Source organism: Mustela nigripes, chromosome 13 (assembly GCF_022355385.1).
Source record: "Mustela nigripes isolate SB6536 chromosome 13, MUSNIG.SB6536, whole genome shotgun sequence".
NCBI classification, from domain to species: Eukaryota; Metazoa; Chordata; class Mammalia; order Carnivora; family Mustelidae; genus Mustela; species Mustela nigripes.
The window spans coordinates 38,904,387-38,923,359 of NC_081569.1; the positions used below are offsets into that span (position 1 = coordinate 38,904,387).

General features: G+C 37.3%; 1 protein-coding gene across 1 annotated transcript in view; it reads right to left on the reverse strand.

Moving 5' to 3' along the window:
- Nucleotides 1–14,830: 14,830 nt before the first annotated feature.
- The window catches only part of SLTM (SAFB like transcription modulator), a 61,777-nt gene continuing 57,634 nt past the window's right edge, over nt 14,831–18,973 (reverse strand). The window contains exon 21 of the mRNA XM_059372021.1: nt 14,831–18,126. Within this exon, the coding sequence (XP_059228004.1) occupies nt 18,117–18,126 (10 nt within the window). The 3' untranslated portion in view covers nt 14,831–18,116. The remainder of the gene's footprint in view (nt 18,127–18,973) is intronic.

Sequence of the window (18,973 nt, forward strand, 5' to 3'; positions counted from 1 at the left end):
CAGTCTTTCTGCTATGTATATTCATCTCATTAAGGTACTTCTTACAAAGTGGGGAAATGGAGAGATGGGGAATTGACATACTGATTCACATTTATCTAAGATTAACTCTTAGATACTTGGACTAATTCTTGATTAAAGACAGATTTTTATCCATTTGAGGCAATGAACAACAACAAAAGAAACCTCTAAACTATACAATAGTTAACTACCTGATTCCAATGGTAGATTCATTATATCTGATACTTTTACCCTCTTGGAAGACTAAGAAAGAGCTGAGAAAGGATTGCTTTATCTTTATACCAAGCCAACCCTAATGTAAAGTTTTTGTCCAACAATTTAATGTCCAAACTGGCTAATGTCTGACATCTCTATGAAAGTTTTCTTAGACACCACAGCCCTCTAAGCACAATTAATTATTACACATATTTTGTTGACTTCCCCTTGTTATAGCACTTAAGCTAGACTGTGAACCTTTTAAGAACGGGAATCAAATCTTACTCATCTTGATTTTCTTGGCACATTACATGATCATTGGCACTTGAATATCCATTTAGAGGAATTTTTAAAGATATCTATAGTGTATAGTTATTGCTTGCTTATACTTTACATAGGTAAATTGAATTACTGAATTGGTATTCTCCTATAGCATTAAAATTGTATAGGGGTGCCTGGGTGGCTCAGTCAGTAAGGCCTCTGCCTTCCACTCAGGTTTGATTCTGGGGTCCTGGGATGAGCCCCACATTGGGCTCCCTGCTCAGCAAGGAGCCTGCTTCGCCCTCTCCCTCTGCCCCTCCCCTCCTTGTGCTTTCTCTCTCTCTCTCTCTCTCTCTCAAATAAATGAAATCTTAAATAAATAAATAAGTTACATAGATAGAGGGAACTCAAATTCCTAATCCTTTATCCTGGCCCCTGATTTTCCTTGGCATCATCCTGCATTCTCCCAGAGTCAATGAAGAATGCTTAGGAAATAGTAGCTTCAACAAAACTAGACTAAGTGGCATGTTCTTCCCTTTTTCATACCTTCCCTTGCAGGGTCTCTTTCCTCACTATTATCCTATAAAGTAGCACCTATTAATTTGTTGGAACTGAGATTTAAAGCCAAGCAGTCTGACCCAAGAGACTGTGCTCACAAATATATCTGGAAGAGGACATAAAGGTCTAGGCCAGGTCTGTGTTCAAATTCTGACTTCAAATTCTGACTTTTGAAGTCACATCTGTTTCAAACCTGCAGAAATCTGAAAAATCGGGCCATTTTTGTACTCTCTAGTCTTAGAGCAAGTTAATACTACATAGACTGTTTTCTTACCTCTAAAATGTATACCTTGTTACAAAGTTTAACAATATTATATATAAAGTATAAGATACATAACAACCACTCAATAAATTGTAACAATTAATAATAGACTAGGGGAAACTTCTTTTTTTAAAAAAACCAAGCCAAGAACTTTAAGAAGAAAGGCTTTAAGGAGCATAAGAAGGCTACTTAAGCCTCAAAAGCAAACATATTTTTGTTCTCTCCAAAATACAATGCTGATCCTGGTATAAGGGCTGAGACTGACCTGGACTCCGAATGATCCATAGTGAAAAATGTGCAACAGGCAAACTTAATACTTAGAATAATAATGAATTCTAAAACTGCGGCATGTTCTCCTTGAAGACTAGTTTGGTTATTTATTTATCAAGAATAAAATATACCGGGAGACCCAGGCACCTAGACTTTAGAGGAAGGACCATATTTGAACTAAAGCTGTGACATTACATTTTAAGAGTAAGCACAAGTTGGGAGCAGAGGACAAAGAGTCAACCAGACCAAAGTCAGCACCTTCAACAAAGTCAGGGTCAGGGAAGAAAAAATAATTCTCCTTCTATCCTTGTAAGTTCTTAGCTTGAGGCCCCTGTGACATAAGACAGATTAGTAAGAAAAAAACATTAAAATGTATACCTCATGTATACTTGGAAGCTAGGGAAAGATGCACCAACTCTCAGAATTTGCTTAGAATTCAGGCTTAAGATATTGTTATATATAATATATATATTATATTACATTATTATTCAGATAAAGATGAAAGAAGAATATCGAGATCCGGTCAGGGGAAGTAACCAGGCAAAGTACAGTAAACAAAAGTAAGTTTTGTTTGGCATATTAAAATCTTTAAGTTGGTATCTTCTCCACTGACAAGACTCTCATGATTTAGTCATTCTCTTTCTGAAATAAAGATTTCCTTTATAAATTTAAATTTCCATTATGAAAGGGTAATTTCTATTCTGTTTTCAGAACTCTTGTGTTTGCTGTTTCTCAAAATAATCAGTTCAAAATAATACAAAAGGCATATTTTGGGGTGGCATATTCTGTTAGCCTTCAGGCAACTCGAGCAAAGGCTGACACATTACCTTTAAAGAATTCTTCTTTTTGTTTATCTTTTTAAAGTAAGCTCTAGGCCAACAGTAGGGCTTGAACTCATGACCCCAAGACCAAGAATCTCAGGCTCTACTGACTGAGCCAGCCAGAGGCCTCTAATGAAGTCTTCATTGTTTGTCTGGACTGCCAGCTTTACTAAATAAGTCATTATAAATAAATGGTGATAAGGTAAATGAAATACAATAGCCCCTAAATCCTGGCATTCCACTGAATGTCCTAGTCCTTGGAACGGGGAGCTTATAAGTTACTACTAACTATTATAACAACCATACTCTACATTTATTAGGCTGTTACTACATATCAGACATTGCACTGTTTATCTTATTATTAATCCTCATAACAGTTTTAGGAGACCTAAATTGTCACAGTTAAAGGAACAGAAACTTAGAAGATCATGAGACTTTGCCAAAGGTCACTGCTACTGGCAATTTTGATACTTAAAACCTAACCTCTCCAACTCCAAAGACTGTTCTCTTACTTCAAAATTATGTTAGCAGTCACACATTTGCATGCCATTCTTGACTCCTTTAATGTGGAGACTATCAGTCCTCTTAGACTTAAGTACCTGTTTAAGATGTAGGCTACCCTTGACAGAATCTGAATCTCAGCATAGGGAGACTACAGGAAATCCTTTAAGATCCCATTCTGGGGGGCTTAACCCACTGAGTGGGTTAAGCCTCTGCCTTTGGCTCAGGTCATGATCCCAGGGTCCTAGGATCAAGCTCCACATCAGGCTCTCTGCTCAGCGGAGAGCCTGGCTCCCCCCTCTCTCTGCCTATTTATGATCTTTGTCAAATAAATAAAATCTTAAAAATAAAGTCCCATTCTGGAACTAAGCATTTGAAACCTCGCCTCATCAGTGTTTTTGTTTTTTCTAGTTGGGGTGGCACTGGGGTACTAGATCATCCATTAAAAGGTCAAAGATTATGGCCTGAAATTTTCTGAAGCTTCTCTTTCTGTGCTTTTGATTTACCAAAAGAATAGTTTCTCTCAAATTGAAAAACTGCCGCTGTCTAGAGGTGGTTTATTCTGCAGATAGGATTCGGAGGCCAAATTAAAACATACCTTGTTTGGGACCCCTGGGTGGCTCAGTTGGTTAAGCAGCTGCCTTCGGCTCAGGTCATGATCCCACATTGGGCTCCACATCGGGCTCCTTGCTCAGCAGGGAGCCTGCTTCTGCCTCTGCCTGCCATTCTGTCTGCCTGTGCTCGCTCTCTCCCTCTCTCTCTCTCTGATAAATAAATAAGATCTTTAAAAAAAAAAAAAACATACCTTGTTTATATTTAATCACTGCCTTTTAGATTTATACCCCTTTATAAAGACTTAACTCCACAAAATTTAGTATGTTTTTGCATACCTAATGTATTCTAATGACTGTGTTCCGTATTAAGCCACTTCTTATATTTCTGAAATTTCCACCTACATTTCAGGTATCCAGTAAAAAATTTAAATCTGGGATCAATAAGATTTCTAGATGTCATGGTGTTATTCTTACAGTTAGGTCTGTGATCCATTTCAACTTAATTTTTCTTTTTTTTTACTGAATAAATTTGATGTGTAACATTGTGTAAGTTTACAGTGAACAGCATGTTGATACATTTATATATTATGATTGCCACCATAATGCTATTTATCACATTACATATCGTATAATAGTATTGTCTGTAGCCATTGTACTGTGTATTAGATATGTAAGTCTTATTTCCCACTTGTTAAAGTTTGTACCCTTAGACTATCACTCTTACCCCTGTCCTCTGATAACCACCATTTTATTTTGTTTTCTACATGTTTAATTTTTTTTTAGATAAAACATAAGTGGTATCAAACAGTACTTGTCATCCTTTTATTTATTTCACTTAGCATGATGTGCTCAGGATCCATCCATGTTGTCACAAATAGAATGATACCTTCTTCATGGCCAATTAATATTTTATTTTGTTTATGTACCACATCTTTTTTATCCATTCATCTGTTGATAGGCATTTGGGTTGTTTCCGTAGCTTGGCTATGGTTGTGTATAAAAGGTTGTGTATAACAGTGTGATAAACGTGGGAGTGCATTTATGTTGTCAAAATCTTCTTTTCATTTCCTTTGGGTATATGCCCAAAAGAGGAATTCCTGGATTATATGGTAGACCTATCTTAAGTTTTTAAAGAACCTCCATATTGTTTTCCATAGCTTTTTGCCAATTTACACTTCTACCAATAAAGTATTAAGGCTTCTCTTTTCACCACATCCTTGCCAACACCTGTTGTCTCTTGTCTTCTTAATGAAGGCCATTTTTTTTTTTAAAGATATATTAATTTGAGAGCGAGAGAGAGAGGGTGGGGGGTGGGCAAGGGAGAGAGAGAATCTCAAGCAGACTCTACGCTGAGCCTGACTTGGGGATCCATCCCATGACCTTGAGATCACAACATGAGCCCAAACCACAATTCAGATGCTTAACCGACTGTACCATACAGGTGTCCCTTGATGACAGCCATTCTAACATATATGAGGTGATATTTCTTTGTGGTTTTGATTTGCATTTCTCTGATGACTAGACATGTTGGCCGATTTTACAATGTGTCTGTTGGCAAGTCTGATGATGTTTTTTGAAGAAATGTCTAAATAGTTCTGCCCATTTTTTTTTTTTTTAGAATTTATTTATTTATTTGACAGAGAGAGATCACAAGTAGGCAGAGAGGCAGGCAGAGAGAGAGAGAGGAAGAGAAGCAGGCTCCCTGCTGAGCAGAGAGCCCGATGCGGGACTCGATCCCAGGACCCTGAGATCATGACCCGAGCCGAAGGCAGTGGCTTAACCCACTGAGCCACCCAGGCGCCCCTGCCCATTTTTTAATCAGATTTTTTGTTGTTGAGTGAACTGAGTTCTTTATATAGATAGTGACCCCTTATCCAATATATGGCTTGCAAAAATTTCTCCCATTCTGTTTCTTTTCATTATGTTAATTGTTTCTTTTGCTATACAGAAGCTTTGAGTTTGACGTAATCCCATTTGTTGATTTTTGTTGTTTGCATTTGGCATCACTCTCCACTCCCAAATTATTGCCGATACAAATGTTGATGACATTTTCCCCTACATTTTCTTCCCGGAGTTTTATGGTATCACAACTTATGTTTAACTCTTTGATCCATTTCAAGTTAATTTTTGTGAGTGGTGTGAGAACAGGGGTCCAATTTCATTGTTTTGCAAGTGTTTATCCAGTTTTTCCCACACCATTTGTTGAAGAAACTATCTTTTCCCCCATTGGGTATGCATGGCTCTCTTGTTGAATATTATATATGCCATGATTTAATTCCGGGCCCTTTGTTCTGTTCTACTGGTTAATGTGTCTATTTTTGTGCCAGTACCATACTGTTTTTATTACTATGACTTTGTACTATACTTTGAAATTTGGAAGTATGATGCCTCTGGCTTTGTTGTTCTTTTCTCAGAATTCTTTTTCTATTTGGGATCTTCTATGGTTCCACATAAATTTTAGGATTGTTTCTTCTATTTTTGTGGAGAATGCCTTTGGAATTTTGACAGATTGTGTTCAATCTATAGAAGGCTTTGGATATGGCCATTTTAACAATGTTAATTGTTCTGAACATGAAATGTCTTTCCATTTGTTTGTGTCTTCAGTTTCTTTCAGCAAGGTTATTATTATATAGATATTTCACTTCCTTGGTTAAATTTATTCCTAAGTACTTTATTATTTTTGGTGCTCCTGTGAATGGGATATTACTCTTTATTTCATTTTCAGATGCTTCGTCTTTATGTAAAGGAATGCAATTAATTTCTGTATGCTGATTTTATATCCTGCCACTCTACTGAAATTGTTGCTTAATTCTAAGAGTTTTTTGACTGGTTCTTTGGGATTTTTTCTACATAGGATAGTATTAGTACATAATGACAATTTTACTTAGTCTTTTTTTATTTGGATGCCTTTTATTCCTTTGTCTTGCCTACTTGCTCTAACTAGACTTGTAGTACCATATTGAATAGGAGTGGTAAAGGTGGACATCCTTGCCTTGTTCCTAATCTTAGGGGAAATGCTCTCACTTTTTTCTCCATTAAGTATAATGGTAGCTGTGGGTCTGCAGTGTGTGACCTATTTATTATATTGTGGTATGTTCCTTCCATACCCAGACTGTTAAGGGTTTTTATCATGAAGGATGTTGTATTTTGCCAAATGTTTTTTCTGTACCTATTGAGATAATCATGTGGTATTTATCTTTCATTTTATTGCTGTGATGTATTACATTTACTGATTTCTGTGTGTTGACCCATCCTCTCATCCCAGGGATAAATTCCATATGGTCATGGTGTATAATCTCTTTAATGTGCTCTTGAATTCAGTTTGCTAATATTGTTGAATTTTGCATCTATATTCATCAAGGATATTGATCTGTAGTTTTTCTTATGACATCCTTACCTGGTTTTGGTGTCAAAGTAATGCAGGCTCGTTGAATGAGCTTGGAAGTGTTCCCTCCTCCCCCCTGTAATTCTGAAAGAGTTTGAAGAGGATTGGTGTTAATTCTTTAAATGTTTGGTAGAATTCTCAAGTGAAGCCATCTGGTCCTAACATTTTCTATGTTGAGATTTTTTGCTTACTGATTAAATCTATTTCTTCCTGATTCAGTCTTGATAGCTTGTTTCTACAAATGTATTCATTTCTTCTAGGTTATATAATTCATTGACATATCATTGTTCACAGTAGTCTGTAATGATTCTAGTATTTCTGTATTATCAGTTGTAATGTCTCCTCTTTCATTTGAGTCTTTTTTATTCCTAATTTCTTTAGTTATTGTAGCTAAAGGTTTGTCAGTTTTGTTTATCTTTATCTTTTTGAAGAACCAGTTCTTAGTTTTGTTGACCCTCCTGTTGTTTTTCTGATCTTTATTTCAACTCTGATCTTTATTATTATCTTCCCTCTGCTAACTTTGATTTTAATTTGGTTTTATTTTTCTAGTCACTGAAGTGTAAAGTTAGGTCATTTATTTGTGATCTAATTTCTTTATATATATATATTATATTCCCATATATTGTATAGTAATATATATTAATTTCTATATAAATAGAATTTTTTAAAGTAGGCTCCATTCCCAATGTGGGGCTTGAACTCACAACTCTGAGATTAAGAGTTGCATACTCTACTAAGCCAGCAGACACCCCTCTAAATTTCTTAATATACACATTTATTGCTATAAACTTTTCTGTTGGAACTGCTTTTGCTGCATCTCAAAATACTTGATCCATTTTGTTTTCTTTTTGTTTTGAGATGGTTTTAAATTGGCTTTTTGATTTCTTCTTTGACCCCATGGTTGCTTAGAAGAATGTTTAATTTCCACATATTTTGTACATCTTCTCACTTTCCTATTGTTGATTTCTCCTTGCATACTACTGTGGTCAGAAAAGATATTTGGTATGGTTTTGATCTTAAATTGTCTAAGATTTGTTTTGTGGCCTATATGATCTATCCTGTAGAATGCTGTGGGTGCGTTTGAGAATAATGTGTATTCTACTGTTGTTGGATGGAATTTTCTGTATATGTCTAAGTCCATTTGTTCTAAAGTGTGCTTCAATTCCAATGTTGCCTTGTTGATTTTCTGTCTGAATGATCCATCTATCGTTGATAGTGGGGTAGTTAAGTCCTCTACAATTATTGTCTCTCCCTTAAGATCTGTTGTTAATTGCTTAATATGTTTTGCTGCTTAGAGCATATATATGCATATATATTTATGACTTATATATTCTTGCTGTATTGGACCTTTTATCATTATATAAACAAGAGACCTTTGTCTTGTTACCCTTTATGCCTTGAAATGTATTTTGTCTAAGTATGGCTATGCTTGCTTGTCTTCTTTTTGTTTTTGTTTGTTTGGAATATCGTCTTTCATCCTTTCACTTTGAGCCTATGTGTGTCTTTAAAGATGAATTGAGTCTTCTCTTAGGCAGTAGATAGTTGGGTCTTTTTTTTTTTTTTTTAATACATCCAGCCACTTTGTGATTTTTTTCATGGTATTTTATGAAAAGTGCCTCTGCTGCTACATTTTCAGATAGCAAGAACCTAATGAGATAAGGCTGCTTTTACTTTTGATTGGAGTAGTTCACCAGGTTGGTAGTTAGGAGCCTTCCTTTTGTTTCCCAGAAAGTGGTGCTATAGCACAAAATTTTTAAAGTTCTTTAACCAGAGCTGACTCACCACCAAGGTTGGGAGTGCAGCATTTAAGAAAAATTTAAAAGGCGGGCGCCTGGGTGGCTCAGTGGGTTAAGCCGCTGCCTTCGGCTCAGGTCATGATCTCAGAGTCCTGGGATCGAGTCCCGCATCGGGCTCTCTGCTCAGCGGAGAGCCTGCTTCCCTCCCTCTCTCTGCCTGCCTCTCCATCTACTTGTGATTTCTCTCTGTCAAATAAATAAATAAAATCTTTAAAAAAATAAAAAATAAAAATAAAAGGCAAAGAGCTGCAGCACAGTGGGGGTAGTACTTAGTACTTGTGGCTTTGGTTGTTTGCCCACAGCCCAATAGAGGAATTTTCAAGTTGGGGGCAGGGGCTCCCAGAGGTCTGTGCATAGACCTCTTGCCTCCCGAAGCAGACAAAAGAGATGCTTTGCTTCAGTCGTGATTGCCTACTACCCTTCCTTACTCTCCTCTCAGTCACCACAGACTCCATGAGGAGACAACTGGTCCCTCCAGCTGTAGCACTTACGGCCAGGCCGACCCCACTCATCACGTTCACCCTCTGACTCCTCTGCCAGAAAGTTCATGCCGGCTCAGTGCCACACCCAGCCTTCTCTGCCATCACTGCCTCCGCAGCCAACACCTGTTACTGCAACCTCCTCCGCAGTCCAGTCCACCGTCAGGTGCATGTCTGGATCTCACAGGTGTCCTGTACGCTGTGCAAAGGCACTTCACTTTTTTTGGATTTTTAAAAAGTTGTAATTCCTGTGTAGTTACCATAGTGTTACATTAGTTTCAGGTGTACAATATAGTAAATGCAACAGTTCTGTGCAGGACTCAGTGCTCATCGTGCTGTGTGCGCTCTTAATTCCTTTCACCTGTTTTACCCGTCCTCCCACCCTCCTCCCCTCTGGCAACCACCAGTTTGTAGAGGACAAAACCCTTAACTCTAGAGAAGAGTTAAGAGTCTCTTTCTTGGTTTGTCTCTTTGCTTCTTAAATTCCATATGTGATATCATATAGTATTTGTCCTTCTCTTATTTCACTTACCATTAGACTCTCTAGTTCTATCCGTGCTGTTGCAAAATGGCAAGATTTTATTCTTTTTATGGCTGAATAATATTCCATTATATATATATAATATATAAATGACATATAATGTATATATGGCTATATTTATATAATGATATTTATATGTATATTCTCAAGTTGGACAAAAGGGAAATATATATATGTATGTATGTATATTATCTTCTTTAACCACTCATCTATTGATGGACACTTGGGCTGCTTCCATAATTTCGGTATTATAAATAATGCTGCAATGAACAAAGAGGTGCATATATCTTTTCGAGTTAGTGTTTTTGTATTTTTGGGTAAATTACCATAGTGGAATTACTGATCCCATGGTAATTCTATTTTTAATTTTTTAAGGAACCTCCGTACTTTTTTCCACAGGGGGTATACCAATCTGCATTCCCACCAACAGTTCAAGAGTGTTTCTTTTTCTCCGTATCCTCGCCAACACTGGGTATTTCTTGTGTTTTTGAATTGAGCTATTCTGACCGGTGTAAGGTGATGTATCATTATGACTTTGATTTGCATTTCCCCGATGAAGAGTGATACTGAGCATCTTTTCATGTATCTGTTAGCCATCTGGCTGTTTTCTTTGGAGAAATGTCTGTTTATATCTTCTGTCCATTTTTCTTTTTAAAGATTTATTTATTTGACAGAGAGAGAGAGAGATCACAAGTAGGCAGAGAGGCAGGCAGAGAGAGAGAGAGGAAGAGAAGCAGGCTCCCTGCTGAGCAGAGAGCCTGATGTGGGACTTGATCCCAGGACCCTGAGATCATGACCTGAGCCGAAGGCAGCGGCTTAACCCACTGAGCCACCCAGGCGCCCCAATTCTGCCCATTTTTAAATTGGATTATTTGGTTTTGTGGATATTGTTTTAGAGGCTCTTGTATTTTGGATAGTAACCCTTTATCAGATATGTCATTTGCACATATCTCCTCTCATTCAGTGGACTTTTTAGTTTCATTATTTTCTTTGCTGTGCAAGAGCTTTTAATTTTGATGTAGTCCTAAAAGTTTATATTTGATTTTGCTTCCCCTGCCTCATATCTAGAAAGATGTTATAGCCGATGTCAGAGAAATTAGTGCTGTGTACTTTTCTAGGATTTTTATGGTTTCAGATCTCATATTTAGATCCTTAATTCATTTTGTATTTATTTTTATGTGTGGTATAAGAAAGTGGTCCAGTTTTCCCAACCCCATTTGTTGAAGAGACTGTTTTTTTCCCATTATATATCCTTGCCTCCTTTGCCAAAGATTAGTTGACTACATAATCATGAACTTCTTTTGGGTCCTCTGTTCTGTTCCATTGATCTAAATGTCTGTTTTTATGCCAGTATCATACTGTTTTGATTACTATAGGTGTGTAATATATCCTGAAATTGGAGATTCTGATGCTTCCACTTTGTCATAATTACTTTGCTATTCAGGATCTTTTGTGATTCCATACACATTTTAGGATTATTTATTCTTATTCTGTGAAAAAATGCTGTTGATATTTTGATAGGAATTGCATTAAAACTGTATGGACATTTTAACAATATTTGTTCTTCCCATCCATGAGCATAGAATTATTTTTGTGTCATCTTCAATTTCTTTCATCAAACTGATGGTTGTCAGAGCACAGGTCTTTCACCTCCTTGGTTAAGTTTATTCCTAAGCATTTTATTTTTAGTACAATTGTAAATGGGATTATTTTCTTGATTTCTCTTTCTGCTTCTTCACTAATAGTGTGCAGAAACTTAACAGATTTCTGTATATTGATTTTGTATCTGTGATTTTACTGAATTTATCTGTCAGTTCTAATAGTTTTTTGGTACAGTCTTTCAAGTTTTCTATATATAGTATCATGCCATCTGTAAATAGTGGAAGTTTTACTTCTTCCTTACCAATTTGGATGCCTTTTCTTTTTGTTGACCAATTACTATGGCTAGGATTTCTAGTATTATGTTGAATAAAAGTGGTGAGGGTGGGCATCCTTGTCTTGTCCCCAATCTTAGAGGAAAAGCTCTCAGTTTTTCACCATTGAGCATGTCAGCTGTGGGTTTTTTACATATGGCCTTTATTATGTTGAGGCAATTTCTTTCTAACCCTATTTTGCTGAGAGATTTTATAATGAATGGATATTGTACTCTAATGCTTTCTCTGCATTATCAAAATGGTCATATGATTTTTGTCCTCTCTCTTGTTGATGTATCACATTAAGAATATTGAACCAGGGGGCGCCTGGGTGGCTCAATGGGTTAAAGCCTCTGCTTTCAGCTCAGGTCATGATCCCAGGGTCCTAGGATTGAGCCCCGCATCTGGCTCCCTGCTCAGCAGGAAGCCTGCTTCTCTCTCTCCTACTCCCCCTGCTTGTGTTCGCTCTCTTGATGTGTCTCTGTCAAATATATAAAATCTTTTAAAAATATATTGAACCATTCTTAAATCTCAGGAATAAATCCCACTTGACTGTGATGAATGACTGTTTTATTGTATCGTTGGGTTCAGTTTGTTAGTATTTTGAGGATTTTTGCATTTATATTCATCAGAGGTACTGGCCTGTAGTTCTTTTTGGAGTGTCTTTATTTCATTTTGGTATCAGAGTAATGCTGGCCTCATAGAATGAATTTGGAAGCTTTTCTTCCTTTTCTAATTTTTGGAAAAGTTTGAGAAGAATAGGTATTAACTTTTCTTTAAATGTTTGGTAGAATTCACCTAGGAAACCATCTGTCCCTGGACTTTCGTTTCCTTCCTGATTCAGTTTTGGAAGATTGTGTTTCTAGTAATTTATCCATTTTCTTCTAGGTTGTCCAGTTTGTTGGTATATACTTCTCATATTTTCTTGTCATTCTTTGTATTTCTTTCATGTTATTATTTCTCATTTCATTTCTGATTTTGTCTTTTTCCTTTTTTAAAAATTAGTCTGGCTATCTAGTTTGTCAATTTTGTGAAGATCCAGCTCCTGCTCTTATTGATCTGTTCTCTCTCTCTTTTTTTTTTTTTTTTTAGTTTCTATTTCTCTTATTTCGGCTTTAATCCTTATTATTCCTTTCTTCTGCCAGTTTTGGGTTTTGTTTGCTTCTTTTTCTACCTTCTTTTGGTTGTTTGAGATTTTTCTTGCTTCTTGAGGTAGGTCTGTATTGCTGCAAACTTCCCTCTTTTGCTGCAATCCAAAGATTTTGGATGGTTTGGTTTTTTTGTTTTGTTTTGTTTTTTTCATTTGTCTCCATGTATTTTTTTTATCTCCTCTTCACTTTCTTGGTTGGTTCATTCACTGTGCAGTAGCATGCTATTTAACCTCCATATATTTGTATTCTTTCTGTACTTTTTCTTGTGGTTGATTTCTGAATCCACAGTGTTGTGGTCAGAAAGCACTTCATTTTTTTTTTTTTTTCACAACTTCACTTTTAGCCTTGCATGTGATCTCCTCTGCAGAATGTTCCATATGCATTTGAACAGAATGTGTATTCTATATTTTAATGTTCTGCTGGTATCTGTCAAACAGATTAATCTGTTTCAATGCATCATTCAAAGCCACTGTTTCCTTGTTGGTTTTCTATTTGGATGATCTATCCATTGAAGTAAATAGGGTATAAAAATCCCCTACTATTACTGTATTATTATTGATTAGTTCATTATGTTTGTTATTAGCTTCTTTGTTTTTGGGTGCTCCCATGTTGGGTGCATAACTATTTACAAGTGGCATATCTTCTTGTTCAGTTGTTCCCTTTATGATGATATAGTGCCCATCTTTGCCTCTTGTTACAGTCTTTGTTTTAAACTATTCTGTCTGGGGTGTCTGGGTGATGGATATTGGGTAGGGGATGTGTTTGTGGTGGTGTTGGGTATTGTGTAAGACTGATGAATCACAGACCTCTACCCCTGAAGCAAATAACATATGTTAATTTTTTAAAAAGTCTATTTTGTCCAATAAAATTATTGCCACCCCAGCTTTATTTTCACTTCCATTTGCATGATGAACACTTTTCCATCCCTTCACTTTCTATCTGCAGGAGTCTTTGGTTCTGAAAGGAAGTCTCTTGTATGCAGTGTACGGATAGAATTTCCTTTCTTACCCATTTTGTCACCCTATGTCTTTGGACTGGAGTGTTTAGTCCATTTACTTTCAAAATAATTATTATAGGTATGTACTTATTGCCATTTTGTTATTTGTTTTCTGGTGGTTTTTATAGTTATTTCTTCTTATGCTCCTTCATAGTTTCCTGGCTTTCTTTACAGATACACCTAGATTCCTTTTCCTTTCTTTTTTTTGCACATCCCTGTTTTTCTATGTGTGGTTACCATGAGGTCGATACGATACCTTATGCCTACAGCAGTCTGTATTAAGTTTATGCCGCGTAAGTGTGAAGCCGTTCTTTACTCCCCCTCCTCCCACTTCCAGTCCTTTTATTTTGTGATCCCTTGACGAATTTTTATAGATATACTTAATTTTGCTGCTTTTGTGCTTCCTACTTTTCTTCTATTTATGGTCTTTCCTTCCTACTCAAAGAGTCCTCTTTAATATTTCCTGTAAGACTGGTTTATTGGTGATGAAATTCTTTAATTTTTGCTTATCTCTCCTTCTATTCTGAATGATATAGCGCTTTGCTGGATGGAGTATTCTTGGTTGCAGGAATATTTCTTTCAGCATCTTGAATATATCATGCCATTCCCTTCTGGCTAGAGGCACTTTCTGTCCCAGTTATGGATGTCTGATGAGTTGTACAATCAAGGGGAGAGAAAAAAGAAAGGACCCACACTGCCTTATGATGCTTGTGTCCCTTAAGTTCATTTTTCTATATGGTGTTCTATTAGTTCAGTCCTATTTGTTGAAAAAATTATATTTTCCCATTTAATTATATTGGCACTTTTGTCAAAATCATTAACTAAACGTTCAGGTTTTCATTGTCTGGATAATCTTAATCTATTGTTCTATCTTTATGTCAGTACCATAACATCTTGATTCTTGTTGCTGAATAAAATGTCTTGAAGTCAGGTAGCAAGAGTAATTAGAATTTTTTCTACAACTTCAAGGTTGTTTTGACTATTATAGTTCTTATATAATTGTATTTTTATATAACTTTAAAATATTGCATTTCTATATAATTTAAAAATGAACCTGCCAATTTCTTTAAGAAAAGCCTTATGGAATTTTGATTGGGATTGTTTTGAATCTGTACATCAGTCTGAGAAGTAATTACATTGCAGTATTTAATTTCTTATCTGTGAACATGATTGCCAATACATTAGACTTCATCAATATTTAAAACTTGTGCTCGCCCAACAACACTTAAGAAAATGAAAAGGCAAGGTAAGGACTGAAGAGAAAATACTTCCAAAATATATATTAACAAAGGACATGTATTATATCAAGAAATCTTACAACTCAATAAGGAAAAATATGAAAAACTTGCAAAAGCATGGACACTTTACCAAGAAAACATACAGATAATAAATAAATACATGAAAAGACACTTAGCATCTTTAGTCATAGGAAAATGCAAATTAACACCATAATGAGATACCACTACACACCCACTAGAAAAAAAATTTTTTAAACTGGCAATATCAAATGTTGGCGAAGATGTGAAACAACGGGAACTCTCACAACTGACAAGAATGCCTTGGAGTAACAGTTTGGCGATCTTTAAAAAGTCAAACATAAACACCTACCGTACAACCCAGCTGTTGCACTCTGATTTACCCAAGAGACATGAAAGCCTATGTGCATGCAAAGATTTCTACACAGATACTCAGAGTAACTTGAAAGAGCCTAAAACTGAGAGTAACCCAAATGTTCATTACCAGGTGAGCTAGTCATCCATATAAAGGGATGAACTACTGATCCATGCAACAATATGAATGAATCACAAAGTATGGTAAGTAAAAGCAGCCAGATAAAAATGCATCAATATTTATGATTCCACTCCTATAAAATTCTACAAAATACAAACTAATCTACTGGACTAAAAGTAGATCAGTGGCTGCATGAGGATGGAATGGGAATGGATGGTAAGGGGCAAAAGGAACCTTGGGAATGATGGATGTTCTTTATTTTGATAATTGTGGCAGTTCATGGAGATACATACTTGTATATGTCAATATTTCCCAAGTGTTTATGTGTGACTTATTGTGTGTCACTATTTATCAATAAAAGATAAAAGTCAGTATTTACCAAGTATTTATGTATAATTTATTTTGAGTCACTATTTACCAATAAAGGATAAAATAACAAAGGTCACATTTGTTCCATCATAATAGAAAACTAGACAAAATACATAAAGGAACTGTTTCAAACAATGGACAGTGGACACAGCAGGGCTGTTACCCGAGAGAAGAGAATGAGAGAAGTGAGCTCTTTGATTGCTCCATCTTCCTGCCTAGATGCATTTTCCTAACAGTGGTAGAAGGAGGGAAACTCAAATAGAGCCCAGAACGCTGAGCATGACAAGACGGAGGTGGGAGTTCATGGACACTGACGGGTAGTTGGCTGCAGGACAGAGCTCTAGGAAGAAGGGACCTATACAGAAAAGGAGCTCCGTATAACCTTTAATCTTTGCTTGGTATTACGCCAAACACATATGAAATGCAACTCATGTGGTTGAGCAAAAAAATATGTATCGGGTTTTTTTTTGTTTTTGTTTTTGTTTTAAAGATTTTTATTTATTTGTCAGAGACAGAGGGAGAGAGAGTGAGCGAGCACAGGCAGACAGAGAGGCAGGCAGAGGCAGAGGGAGAAGCAGGCTCCCTGCCGAGCAAGGAGTCCGATGCGGGACTCGATCCCAGGATCCTGGGATCATGACCTGAGCCGAAGGCAGCTGCTTAACCAACTGAGCCACCCAGGCATCCCTGTATCGGGTTTTAAACTGAACAATTCCCAGAGTTATCCAGGGCAAGAAGTTCAAGTTTCAACCAACTGAAGCCTTGAGCTGTGAGTGGTCAACTAGGGCATTCACTGTCAACCACATCAAGGCTATCCCACAGGACTATGACTGAACTATCTCTTAAATGAAATCTATTCTAGTTTCACCATAAGAATCTATAAACAAGGCTCAAATCTGTCAAACTGATCAACAAATAACTTAAATGCCTTCACTTCTTGAAGGGAAACAACAAAATCTGGACATTCAACAACATAGTAATCATAATGCCCAGTATCCAATAAAAAGTTGTTAGAGATGCCAGAACCCAAGATGATCCCCAACCAGGAGAAAATTCAAATAAAAGAAATGGTAAGAAATGTTACATTAGCAGACAGGAACTGTAATCATACATTCAAAGGCAAACGATATAATGAAGAGGGAAATCAAACTCATTTTTTAAAAACCCACAGAGATTAAAAAACAATGTATGAGGGGCGCCTGGGTGGCTCAGTGGGTTAAAGCCTCTGCCTTCGGCTCAGGCCCTGATCCTAGGGTTCTGGGATGGAGCCCCACGTCAGGCGCTCTGCTCAGCAGGAAGCCTGCTTCCCTTCCTCTCTCTGCCTGCCTCTCTACTTGTGATCTCTGTCAAATAAATAAATAAAATCTTAAAAAAAAAATGTATGAAATAAAACTTTCACATAATAAGATTAACAGTGGATAGACATAGCAGTAGAAAAGACTGGTAGGAGCGTCTGGGTGGCTCAGTCAGTTTCGCGTCTGCTTTTAGCTCGGGTCATGATCCCAGGGTGCTGGGCTCAAGCCCAGCATCGTTCTCCCTGCTCGGCGGGGAGTCTGCATCTCCCTCTGCCCCTCCCACTCTGTCTGTCTTTGTCAAATAAAATAAATAAAATCTTAAAAAAGAAAGAAAGAAAAGACTGGTAAACATGAAAGCGCAAAGATAAAATGAATAAAAAAAATAAAAATAAAGAAAGCTCAGTGACTTCTGAGGGAAGTCAAAACTACATGTAAACGAAGTCTTAGAGTAAGAGAGTGTAAAAACAAGATAGGGGGGGAAAAGGGCCAGAATTTCCAATTTGATTAAAACAACAAACCACAAGTAGAAAATACACACCAAAATACGTCATAACCAAATTGCTGTAACCAGTGATAAGTATAAAATCTTTAAGCAACCATTAAATGCAAGGAACAGGCTAGGGAAGGAATATCCTATCCCTGTACCCCCACGCCAACCCCCCAGCATAACCTCCCAAGGTTACCCAATGGCTTGAATGAGGCAAGACTCCTAGACCGTGTGTTTGGGTTTTAGGAAGTTCCACTGCGTAACAGAGGCCAGGGCACTGATACTTCAGCCAAGAGGCTCACTGCACTGTCCCAAGAAGTGGCTCCTAGAGCTCTAAGTCCCAACCCAAATCCCTTGGAGGTGGACTGGGAAGCCTGGGAAGGAAAGAGCCATTTAGGAGCAGGCCGTGTCTTCTCTCCTCCATTTTCCAAATAGAGAAACTGAAAACCATGGCTTTCTTCATATGGGAAATGGCAAATCTGTAGCAAAGAAGTTTCCATCCGTCCGTCAACCTCTGGGCTGTGGGGCCAGCACTCTATGCTGCACTGAAATTGCAATGAAAAATCTAATTTTCAGTTATAGGAGAAAATACCCATAGTACCCAGGTGGCACAACCAAGGCATCAACTCAAATCGAACTTTAGCCCCAAGTACTTAAACTCTACAGCCATCACTAAGAGGGAGGTCCCTAACCACAACAATACTGATTTGAGCCTCTCCAGAGGAGAATGATGAATAAGAACTTCTGCCCCTCCCCAGCCACATCCAATGATGGAGGGAGGGATGAAGAGAGAAAGGGAGGAGTGAGTGAGTGGGAGGAAAAAAGGAAAGAACGGTAAAAGAAAAGAAAGAAGGAAAACCTGGATACTGGAAAAACCAATAAAATGGAAGAATGTGGACACACACGTACTATTAAATTGAAACAGTTCCAGGCGAGCCTGCCTGGCTCGGCTGGTTAAGCGCCTGCCTTTGGTTCAGGTCATGATCCCGATCAAGCCCCGAATTGGGCTCCCTGCACCTCCTCCCTTTGCCACTGTACTTTCTGGCTCTCTCTCTCCCAGTCAAATAAATAAATAAAACCTTAAAAAGAAAGAAAAAAAGAAAGTTTCATCATTTGAGCCAAATGGAAACCCAAAATTTACTGGGAGAATTTGCGTAACAAAAATAGCAGCAATTAGAGGTCTTATGCCTGTACAACATAGAGGTTCTAAAGTAACTTAATATGCACTAAAATATGCCAATTCAGGGCATCTGGGTGGCTCCGTCAGTTGAGTGTCCCGCTCTTCTTCTTTTTTTTTTTTTTTTAAAGGTTTTATTTATTTGACAGGGAGAGAGACAGCCAGAGAGGGAACACAAGCAGGGGGAGTGGAAGAGGGAGAAGCAGACCTTCCAC